Here is a 12,338-nt window from a genome sequence, read left to right on the forward strand (position 1 = left end):
AGACTCCAGAAGATTAATTGCTTTCTTCAGGGTTAAAGATGAATGTAAGACTGAACAAAACTTTAAAATGCATTGTTTGCAACTTCAGGAAGACAACAGAGCAACATATTTAATCTACACTCTCATATATAGCTACATTACCCGATTCCACTGTTTAATACCTGAGATATTCAAACAAATTTTTTACTGAGAAATAGACAGGCACAAGATTTCCAAACTTACATAAAATATCAGGCACCAAGTGAAAAGGAAAACAAGTCCCACCCTCTCCCTCCCCAAACCAAAAGATTAAATCACCCTATAATGTTCTTTTATACATGAACACAGAACAACATGTTTACCACAGTAGAATTACAGGTGTGAAAGCTATGCTGGCAACACAGTAAACAGAATAAAAACAGACCACTTACCAGTTCAACTTTGGGACCAAGACCTTCAAAAATCTTGTGAGCTTCTTCTGCTTTTTTCTGTAAACAAGATTTATTTCCTTATTTAATATGGTCTCAGTAAGTCCTCTGTAGTTCAGGTGTGAAAAGTGTATCTGAACTTTCACTCAGTCCAGCTGCTACACCCATCCGAGCACACTACTCCTTCACCTACTTCTGCAGTGCTGCCTCAGTGAATCAAGAAGCCTCTACCTGAACTGTGCAGTTACTGCTGTGCTCTCTCAACTCAAAAATGTGGAAAGGTGTTCAGAAAAATAGAGTATACTTCTGAATTAAGGACAAAAATTCTTCAACTGCAAAGACTGCAATTGTTAACCAACATGTGCATACACATACAAAGTACTTCGCCAAAGATCTTCTTTCCCTTAAGGTAGGCAAGGACCCCAGAGTAACTCCAGCCCTAAAAGAGGCAGCACTGGATAACACAGTTGGCTTTCACAAATTCATTTCAAGCCAGTACAATTTCCCAAAGCCCTTTGTCAGAAGACAAGGCTGCCGGAAAAGATCCAGCAGACTAATTCACATTTGCTTCTTTCCCACTAATGGCTGTATGCACTAGCCCTAAAAGCAGATGCCTGCAAAGAAAAATATAGGAAAACAAATCCACAAAGTAATTATTATTAGAAAGAGTTCTGCTAAGTTCTAACTCCACATGTAATTTAAATCTTGAGATGTTCTTTGGAACTCACAGCTGGACACAATAATTGTACATCAAGGCAATATTACAGCATAACCCTGCTAGAATGGTTTGTTTGGTTTGAAAAACATCTAAAACTGAACTCTAGCCCTACTACCTCAACCAAATTTTAGCCAACTGTAGTTTCATATTAGAAGTAATTATCCCATACTGCATGCTTTTAAGATGAAAGCTGCCAAGGGGACTGTCCTCCTAGTACAACTGTAGAAGATACCAATGAAGTATTGTGTACATGAATGGCCTAATGTTTCTTTAATGACCATTTAAAATAATATAGTGGGTACTGACACACTGTATTTGTATTAAGTCTCAATGACATTGTCATTCTACAGTGCAAGTAATTCCTGATAACAACAGCTCAAACCAAGTGCTAAGTGGACTCATAAATGCATCACCCTTGGTATTTCCCCTGCTATAGATGTTACTACATGGAGAGCTACAAGGACAGAAGCAGCTAACACATGACCACACTGACACATTACTCCATCTCACTCAACAGAGAAACAGATTTCCTCCCTCCTACTGACACATACACAACATGGGAAAGCAACAGTAACTTCAAAATTCTCATAAGCCACCAGCAACCAGGGCTAGCAAAGGAAGAGAGCTGCATAGCAGCCCACTGAGCCTTCTTCAAATATGACCTAGTTTTGCTAACTACCTATCACAGTATGATAGGTAGTATTTTATCACATAAAACCTATATGGTTTTAATGGTTTTTAATTAGTGTGAAAGAGACTTAAGACAGCAGAACTGTTTCATAATCAGTAGTTAAGTGATTGCTGTACATTGGTTATATCAGTCTGTGTAACATCATAACTGTCCTTCTGTATTAAGTAAACACAACAAATTTCAGAGACGAACTAGGGGAAAGGGAGAACAGGAACACCAATGGCACAGTACTACTATGTATGATCCAGTACTGTGCTGTTTCTTTGGTGTTTTACCATCCCAAATTTTCAAAAATACTCTACTGTGAGAGAAGCTAGCTATTCCTCTGAATTACAAAATAAAATTGGGTAATTAAACACTCAGTCAACTGAATAACATGCTTACCCGATTTTCATCATAAATAATTTGGACAATACTGCGGTGCTTCTGTTCCACTGGAGGAGGGGAGACAGGCCTCTCTGGCTCTGGTGGTTTAGCAGCTTCTTCTTCGAGTTGTTGCTAAGAAACCAAAGAAAGAAAATCAGCCATCCGCACCATGTTACCCTTACAGTAATTAGTCACCAGAGATAAAATGTGCATCTGATCAACAGTTTGTACTGTCTGTTATTCTTCTTTTTAACTAAGAATGAAATGGTTTTAATGTCCACAGGGATAGTAACAAGACTACTCTGAGCTATCAGTAAACTGAATTAACTGTTTACAAGATTCACCTGCATTGAATCAGACATTTTTCAGCTTGACAGGTAAAGCCACTGCACCGTGGTATTTTATCAATATTTAACTTTAAACAAGGACAATAACTCCAGAGAACAGTTACACCAAACCTATCTTCCCACAGAAGACATTATCTCCATAGATATCTACAAGATAGAAAAACTTCTGAAGTGTCATTACTACTACTTTCTTATTTTTTAAAAAGGTGTGCAAGAGATTCTCCACTTGCACAGACTATGGAAGAAAAAAGATGATAGCCCTTAACGAGTAGTCACTCTTTAAAGCTGAAATTACAGTCACAGTGCCCTTGTTTCACTAGACATCTAAGAAGAGTTTAAAATATAGAGTCATCTGCTTTTGGTGTTCCTATGTGGTTTTCTTTTATTTTCAAGATGTTTAAAATTACATTACATCCAATCTATTTAAATGTTCCATGAAATACATGATGTATTTCACATTGTATACACAACCTTCCTTTTTTAATCTGTTCATTTGGTTCACATAACCAAAAAAAAAAAATCTCCACTAACACCATAGAAGAAGTTTTCCTACATATTTTACACTAGCAGATAATAACGGTAGTGTCTGCTATGCTTACTTGCTTTTTCTTCAGTTTAAGGATTTGCTGTTCAACCTTTGCAATTTCACGATCCACGCGGTCCATGCTCTGTATCAATTCTTCCTTTGACAGCTTTGAAGGTGAAGCATTCTGGTCCTCCCCACACGGTTGACCAGAAATTGGAGAAGATGGTCCCTCATGCTTTCCTCCAAAACCCGGGTCCTTTCATTGGGATAGGAGGTGGGGCAGAATTGAGAAAAAAATCAGTCATATTAATAACATGCAAATGAGTGTTCAGTAACTAAACTAGCATGCATGAATTAAACAAGAATTTCCAGTTATTTATAGCTTAGGTAGCTCTTCAACAGAGATAAAGTCTAAGATTCCAGATTATCTGTGCTCTAATTACCTTAGAATTAATTGACAGCCCATTTCTGTTACTACAATTTCAAAATCCATCTTTAAATATGGAAGCATGATGTTAATTATTCTTCTCATGAAATGAAAATAAGATCAAAACATTTCCCTTTTAAAAATATATCTTCTTAAATATAAATAGTAACTTCTATTTTGAAAGGTAGGGTTACTTGAGAGACAACCCTCAATACTCTACACACGTACTGATGAAAATATACTTGAACATAACTGTGATCAGACAAGAGTACATCAGGAATTACGCGTGTTCTCTTGGGGAGATGCTTTGAAAGGACAGGTCACTATTCATTTGGCTTTGCTTTTTCATCACTTTTGTTCCCCCATGTGTTCCACATTCTAACGCTATTTGGAAACACACTGAAATATGTCAGCACTGTTGCACCCTGATTTTGTTCACATCCTCAGAAATCATGTTCTCCAATTGCTTAGCTGGCAAATGCTAGCTCAGTAAATGCATCCCTCACTCAAGCAAATCTAACCAAAAGATTGTGCCTGAATGCCATTTCTCAAGATAACACTGAGATGTATTTCTAAACTGAGGCAGTAGATTTCTACATGTAGTACCTGGATAAAAATTCAGTAACATACAAGTATGTTAACACTGCATGCCTTAGTTTGGTTTCTCCAGCCCCCTTTGATCTTATCTTTGCTATGCAGCCCAGCAAGTTACTAAGAGATGATGTACTATCATAATTTTACTTTACTTCCCAGATAGCTTTACTTACTTGATAAAAGTAATGGTAAAGACAGTGCAAGACAAGTATTCTACTTTAAAATCTGAATCCATGTGCTAAATGTTCTCTTTAATGATAGGAGCTTAAAAACTTGAGCTCACCGTGACACAGAATTTACACCTTCAATATCATGTGAGAAAATGCTTTTACCTTCTTAATATCTGCAGATCTCAACCCTTCCTGCAGAGGATGTACTAAAGGCAAGACAGTAGCAGCACTGACACGCTGAAAATGGGAATCAGAAACTTGTTCAAGACGTGGTCGCTTAGATTCCAGTGAATCATGATCTGTCTGAGATGGACCTGGATGAAACTGCTGTTCATATCCAGTTCTCCTTTCCTGAGGCCTAGTACACAGAAGAGATTACAAGCTATTAAAGTATGCACTTTTATGTAAGAAAGGTGTTTTTTTTTTTTCCTCAACCCTTAACAAATGTACAGGAAATGCAATTTAGCAGAACTACTTCTGAACAGTAAAGCAGAAAAATGTTTTTAAACACAGTCTTCAAAAATATAATAGTTAAAATCCATTGAAAAAGAGCTGAATCTTAAAAGATGCTGTTGAAATGCATTCCTATCATTGCAACCACTTAAAGAAACTGCTGCTACAATGATATTGTTCAAATCAAAGCTTTGATTCAAATTATAAACATAAAAAAATCCATGAGATAAAGATAGCACTATATTCTACAGAGCACAGATGGCTACAACAGCTCCATTATTTCATTTTTGCAATCAAATCATTTTAAACATACACAGAATGCTTGAAATGAACCATGAGCCTATGTGGAATTTGATCTATAGTCAAATGCTATTCAAATGTGGATGGAACTAGGGATCTTTAAGGTCCCTTCCAATCCAAGCCATTCTGTGAATCTATGTTTCTGTTATATAACCAAAATAAACTGCTAAAACTGATCCTGCATGTGAAATTACTCGTAGCAGATACGTGTACTAAAAGGCCAAGAAAGAAGGTTGTTACAACCAATAAGATCTGCTTAGACTTTGTACATCAGCATACTAATACGCTGAAGAATTGACGTGCACAGATCATACAGTAACTTTTCCCTTAAGCACATACATAATCCTGCTACTTTACTACAGCCCAATTCATCTCACTCTGATCTCATATCTGCCAAAAACTTTTTTTTTATATAATATTAATGATTGAACATTCATCAATATTGATTGTAAAGTAACCTATTTTACTGAGAGGATATTGCCAATCTGACACTAAATGACAGTGTGTGATTCGCTACAGCTGTTCATTATACCTGTCCTCAGTTAACCTACTGGATCATTTGCATGCAACACAGGAATGTTATACCAGACCAACAGAAAGGGTATTTAACACAAATGATAAGAAGCTGTCAAGCCTCTTGCCAAAAGCAGCATACTTTAGTCCCATTTTTGTGCCACAGTTTGGTGTTCTACAATTCCTGCAACTCAAATATCCAATTAGCTCCATTGTTTATTTCTTACCCAGGCACACAAATACCATCTGTTGAATATGCAAACCTAAGAATTTATTCCCACTGTAATCTAGGAAATACAACTAGTAATATTCACACTGTTAATGATTCTTGCATTTGTTAGTCTGACTTTGTGAAATCAAATTATCCAAAGATGATATTTTGCATACTTTTAGCCCAAAGCTTTAGAAGCTTGCAACATGCAGCTGTATCCTAGGAGCTTTCTGCAGGGAGAGTGCAGCAGATTGTTACTTCCTGCCTGTGAAGCAAATGTAATTAAAGCAAAGGAACTAAGGAATTACACAGCAGATGAAAACCAGGCAGACCAACAACACTCAAACACAGGAGACCACAACTACTCAGCATTGGAGCACTGATGGATAAAGTCATGTACTGGGGCAAAATTGTGAAACTCAAAATGTTTCTATTCAGAAATTACAACTCGCTTCACAGAAAGCACAGACATAAAAGATTCCTCTTCACACACATCAAAAAGAGAATCCTAACCTGTCAGAGCCTGGGTGAAATTCTGAAAGCAAAGAAGGCCGGCGCCGAAGCTGCTGCTGCTGTTGCTGCTGCTGCTGCAAGAGTTGGGTTGCCTGACTGACTTCCAGGTGAGACGAACGATAATCGGGAACTGCAAATTCCTAAAGGAAACACACTTCAGATGTTAATGAATACAAAAGGCACAAAAGACACGATGAGAAGTGTTTGGTGTTAGGGAATGATCATTTCTCCACACATTAAAAACAGACCAAGACCAGATCACCAAAGCCTTACTTGAGCTCAAAATTTTTTTCTAAATTTCCTTTTCTAAACACAAGAGCAGAGCAAAACAGCTCCAAACTATCTGTAGCAGGAGGAGAATTTCATTAAAATAAGGGAAACCTGAGCTGTCCTAGAGGCAACAGGCAGTCCTCCACAGCCTACAATTTCACAGAGAGCCCACAGTGACATCCCCTAGTTCTGGCGAGCAGAACACAGCTGGCTGGAAGCACTATTACAGATGCTTCAAAAAAAGTTTGGGGTAAAACAAATTGGTACATTTTAGATTCACATTCTCCAGCGTGAACACAGATTTTGTCAAGCACAGCATCAGCTTAGAGCGAATCTAACCCAACGCTCCTTATGTACAGGTTTACTTTTTGCCCTCTTGGAACTCTCCTGGGCCTAAGAGGAAATTTCCCATATAAATTCAGCACTCACCAATGCCCCAAGAGTCCATCCTACCCAGAGGTCTGTTACACCCAGAACTCTGCATTCATATTGAACTCACAGTGACTGGAGACAAGTTATTTGCAGATTCTTGGAAAATTACTCCCATCAATGCATATGGACTCAGCAACACTTACATTGGCCAAATTTAGTACAATGACTAAACATTACTGAATTGAAGCAAAGCTAAACCAAAAGTTTATGAAAACAATCCACAGTGAATTTATTCAAGCTAGGAGAAACTGATGATAAGAACAGGAATTTAATATTAATTCTCCATGATGAAGATACAGAATTACAAAATCCAGATTTCTAAAGAAATATATGTAAATAAATAAATGAAGAGAGGCAGGGAGGACATTTATTTGCCTGAATGACACGAGCAGCAGTTCTCCTCAGCAGGGAAAACACTTTGTTTGCCACTTCGGAATTATTTTACTTTTGATTTTTCAGCATTAAAAAAAGAAGAAAAGGTATTTTAAGACAGGCCAATTTTTTAAAAAGGCTTTTGTCAGTTTTAGTAGATTCATAAATGTTAAATAGCACAGGAAATGCTGTCAAGCCAAAATACTGTCCAGGGTTTTATTTAGGGTACCTTCACAATTTTATGGAGCACTTTTAAATTTAGTCTGCATAAGAAGAACTGGGAGGAAGGAGAGGGGGAACAGGCCAAAAGTAAAATTTAAAGAGCCAAATTTGAAGCCAAGGATTTCAGCAATTTCATCTACAGTATTGCAGCAAGACATAAATCAACAGGTAATTATATCCCTTCAAGTTAACACTTCAGAAGGAATCACAGCACCAAATTACTACAGATTATACTTCCCAGAAGTTACACCATAGTCAGACCCTCATTCAAAGAAGAATCGACTTGAACAAGTGGACCCATCAGCCTTGATATGAGTGCCAAATTTCAAGGCTACAAACAACACGGGTGCACAGATTTCCCCAGTCAGCTTTACTGGGCATGTTGGTCTGTAACTGCTCTGTTTTCAGACGTGAAGAACTCATATCATAGCAGTAAAAAGAAGCCCCATTTGGCATAACAAACACCTGAATTATTTCTTGCTAAGACTGTAACCCTCGTGGCTCCTTACCTGCTGGTGTCGGGTGCTAGGGAAGGTGTACTGGACAGAGTGGGTAGGGTAACGACTCTGTTCTGTGCTGAATGCTCCTTGGTTAGGAGGGTAGCCTGAACTTGACATTATCAGAGAAGAAGTCTTCACAAAGCTGTGAGATCAAGACCAGCAAGCAATCATGTTTCTAGGAAACCGCCTAAAGGAAAAAAGATCACTGATAAGCACTGAAGTACCAGATGTACCCACAATACATTACAGCCATAGTCACCTAAGCAAAACAACCATTACCAGTAAAAGCTTTTTCCTGATGTATTTATTTAATAGGTTACTCTAGTCTGAAACATGTCAATGGGTCTTAAATGGGCTCAAAAACAGGTATGTCAGCATTGTCTACACAAAGATTTGAGGATTATACTGCCAGAATACATCATTTTACCAGCTACCAGTTGAATTAATAGGATTTTAAAGAAAAGTAGGTCACTTAAATAGGTGTTAAAGAGGTTATAATAGTCCATAGACAGAACCTACAATATATAGTAAGTTTCTTTAGCTCAACATGAAGTTCACTTTCGTTTCTACTACAGCTTTTGGATTCTATGAACTCTTTCCCACTTTCAGGTAGACTTAGGGCTGCTTGACTCAGCGCTGCCTACAGTTCATTAAACCACAATGCATTAGTCAAACCATAAAATATTATTACCACCTAAGAGCAGCTCGACAGAAGTAGTTCTCAGGAAAAAAAAAAAAGCACTTGCAGAGGAAAAAAAGCTCATTCAGTTCACAGCATACATAGTGTGCCCCATATGGGATGCTATCAATTGAATATACTATGAAGCCTTGAAACAATCCTGCTTAATAGACATTCAATGACAAATTGGCCTCTACTGCAAATTAGCTGCAGATTAACAGTGGGATGTATACCGACAGGAGGAAGATTAAAATACTGGGAAAAAAAGAGGCCACTAACAAAGTTCAAGCATCCCTAAAACAGTGTACAGCTTTATCTGCCTAAACCACCTGCTGAAGACCAGAAGACAGCAACCAAACATGATCACTGCCCAGCAGTGCTTTGAGCACTTCGCCATGCAGGTGAATTACAGCTCTGAACAAAACAGAATTTCTTTTTTTAAAGCATAAGCTGTTTCTTCCTGACAGCCCAGAAGAGGTAATCCTTGGAGCCTAGAGTAGTAAATACAGAATTCTATCAGACCTGTAGCAACCTCTGGTCTGGAGCCCAGCAGACACACAGACCTTCAAACAAAGTAATGCTGTTCCCTACCTAGATGGCTTCATTTTTAAGTACGTTCAACTGCAACTTTTCACAAACACCAACATAAAATTATACTTCTGAACTGTGTTTCCCATTAACAGTCAATTGACAAAATCAGCTCAGGAAAAGATCTGACACAGCAAGCTATACAAACAGATTTTCAAGTTTACCTAACATATTTTGTCACTCCTGCCCTGATTACTTTCTTTTCCCACCTCTCCATCAAAGAAATCACAGGAATTCAAGACTTTCTGTCTACGAGTCCTTAACAACTTTCTCTTCCATTGGATCTCCCAGCTGTTTGCTGAAGCAGTACAAGTTCTCAGCGTGCACAATCACTCTTTGCACTTCTACAGTTCAGTGACATTTTGCATGAGAAACCACCAGCTTTTGTTTGCTTTGGACCTGCAACCTTCATCTGGTATCTGTGCTTTTGGCATTGGAACAGACCAAACATCTAATTTCTATTTTTTTTTTCCCCACCACGCATGGGGTTCTGCAGAATTCTTTCATATCCCTTTAGTCATATCTTTTCCACATTGAACAATCTTAGTCTGCTTGGTTCCTTGTCAACTTGCTTCAAAACCTTCTCAATTTGCGGGGTGTCCACTCTGGGGCAAAGGGTGCCAAAAATGCATGCTGTGTTCTGGGACACCACCAAAAAACATTCTCTATTCCCTTCCCTGGCACACTGGCCATGGGCAGATCCAAAGAATGTGGAAAAGCAGACAGGGACCAGGGGAACGGCCACCTGAAAATAACACACAAACATAGGTCAAGTACTGTGTGATTCAAGGTCCTCTCTAGTTCATCTCTGTCATGTCACATCTTATTTTCTCTACGCTCTGACAAACCAGCAGGTTGATCATTAACTCAGGTGCTGAAAGTTCGATTCAGGCTCACTTTGTATGATGCTGTAAAGGCTATTTCTCCATTCATGAGAACTACAGTGTACAGGCTGTTAGGTTTGTGTTACAATTGCCAGTCCTGAAATCTTCCCACCTGTCTATGGCTAGTAAACCATACAGTTATCCACTGGGAGCAATCCCAAACACCAGTGGTAAAGACACCCAAGACCCCTTTGCTTATCTAACAAGTAAATTTTACCCAGGGTAGAAGGAGGAAAAGAGTAATTCACTCATTCAAGAGCAATGAGAAGTCCTAACTGTTGCTCCAGGGGCAGGATGGGGACACAGCACACAAGTGTGAACATCCTTTATCAATCCAGCAACACACAAAAAAAAAAGCCCCATATGTACTATATAAAACTTGTAGATCAAGAGATATGAAAACATGCAGTCTTCCAATTGAGAACTGGAAGTATGACCACTTTTGTAGCAACAACTCAAAAAAAAAAGTGTGAAACAAAATCTGCCAACAGCAGAAGGCAATAAAAACAGCAATACAGCTTGGAATTGAGGTCAATGGGAAGTAGAAGTGAAGAAAGAAAAAAGAAAAGCAGAAGCTTTCAGTGGTGGGGGTGCACCACTCCCACTCTCACTCCGCCACTGGAGAAGGAGATAAAGGCTGGAACAGCAGAGGAAAGTGTATGGTTACATAGTGTCATTGAAGAGGTGCAGAGGGAACCAAAGGATGGGGATCCTGCGTAAGACCTCATTTCATTCATGACAAAAATGACATTGTAGCACAATACATAAAGTGATAATCAAGTACAACATCCCCTCCTCTCTACACCACCCGTTCTCATTAAAAGCTTTTGTGTGCCTGCACACTCTCCTTATATGACCTCTTTACATGCCCTGCAGACCCCACCTTATCTGCTGATCTCTTAGTATGAGCATGTTTACATTCTCTCATATTGGGCTGCGGGAGCTTGCTGGCATTTGCCCATGGAATTATCACCAACATTATGCACCTCTCTCCCTGTCTTATTACCTTAATCCTGCAATTGTGGATGCACATACATGAGTTTGACTGTCATTTCTCTGCAGACCACCCTACAGCCACCCACCTGCCTCCCTCTTCAGCATCTGCTTACATGTGTCCAGAGCACGGATTATTCCTCACCAACCTATCTTCTGGAGAGTGAGGGCAATGCCAGCCTCCCACTCTAACTTCTCCAAGTCCCCCACATTCAAACGAGATTTAAATATGGTCTTCTTTTTTGCATCAAATTATAACCACGCGTGCGGTCTGTACCACATCCCAGTCTACACAAATCCAATCAGAATTCTCCTATAAAGCCCACTGTTATCACGTACATCTGCCTCTCTGATCCTTCCACCAGTTCCTTCTTCCATGCTGGACCAGAAGCTGCTCACCTTCATTTTTGGCATCCCTGGCAAACTATGATACAGGAAATCAAATTCCAAAGCTGCTCAGTCAACGATAGCAAAATGATGTTTTTTCACTTGGTATTTTCATACCTTCCTCTCATGTTCTTCTGCAAATCTCAGAGCTTGCTCATAACAAAACATTCTCAAACATTCATAAGAACCACTGTACTTTGGAATTGTGCCTTAAATGTCTGACAAAGATAAAGCTAGGTCATGAATACTGCCACATCATTCATACTGGCCAACTGTCTCACTGACGATCAGAAAGGGAAGAAATACATATTTCTTCTTTTCTACTTCATAACCCAGACTATTCTTGCATCCCATGTCCATGAATGACATTCCCAGACTGAACATCCAAGAGATGGGGAAACTCAGTAGTGTCAAAAGGTTAATATATAAAAAACAAAATAAAATGAAAATAGAGGGGAAGTCAGCGTAAAGAGTCCAAAAAGATAATGTTAAATCTAAAGATACCTAGCTGAGAAAAAGCAGTGACACCTTTGGGAACCGTGAGGGCACACCCTCACAGTGTGAGAATTCAAGCTTTTCAGGCAAGGAAATAATTTAGCATTGTTTATATTTAAAGATATGACAACATATTTATTCACCCAGCTCTTACTGAAACTTTGCCTCGCACTTACATTTGTCCTATGCAGAGAATACTGAGTAAGTTACAAATAATCCAGAACTGAATATTACAAGAGTAAGAGTCACAGTGTAATTTCAGTTGGTTCTAAGAGGCCAT

At 38.8% G+C, this 12,338-nt stretch overlaps 1 protein-coding gene across 7 annotated transcripts in view; it reads right to left on the reverse strand.

The window, feature by feature from the left end:
* The window catches only part of NCOR1 (nuclear receptor corepressor 1), a 56,393-nt gene that overhangs the window by 34,781 nt on the left and 9,274 nt on the right, over positions 1-12,338 (reverse strand). For all 7 annotated transcript variants that reach the window (XM_040650459.2, XM_040650458.2, XM_004946657.5 and 4 more), the window contains 6 exons: positions 8,042-8,219; positions 6,237-6,376; positions 4,409-4,604; positions 3,129-3,311; positions 2,201-2,314; positions 411-467 (listed from right to left, as the gene is read on the reverse strand). In XM_040650459.2, coding sequence (XP_040506393.1) covers positions 411-467; positions 2,201-2,314; positions 3,129-3,311; positions 4,409-4,604; positions 6,237-6,376; positions 8,042-8,149 — 798 coding nt within the window. In that variant the 5' untranslated portion in view covers positions 8,150-8,219. The remainder of the gene's footprint in view (positions 1-410; positions 468-2,200; positions 2,315-3,128; positions 3,312-4,408; positions 4,605-6,236; positions 6,377-8,041; positions 8,220-12,338) is intronic.

This window comes from Gallus gallus, chromosome 19 (genome assembly GCF_016699485.2).
Source record: "Gallus gallus isolate bGalGal1 chromosome 19, bGalGal1.mat.broiler.GRCg7b, whole genome shotgun sequence".
In the NCBI taxonomy this organism is placed as follows: Eukaryota; Metazoa; Chordata; class Aves; order Galliformes; family Phasianidae; genus Gallus; species Gallus gallus.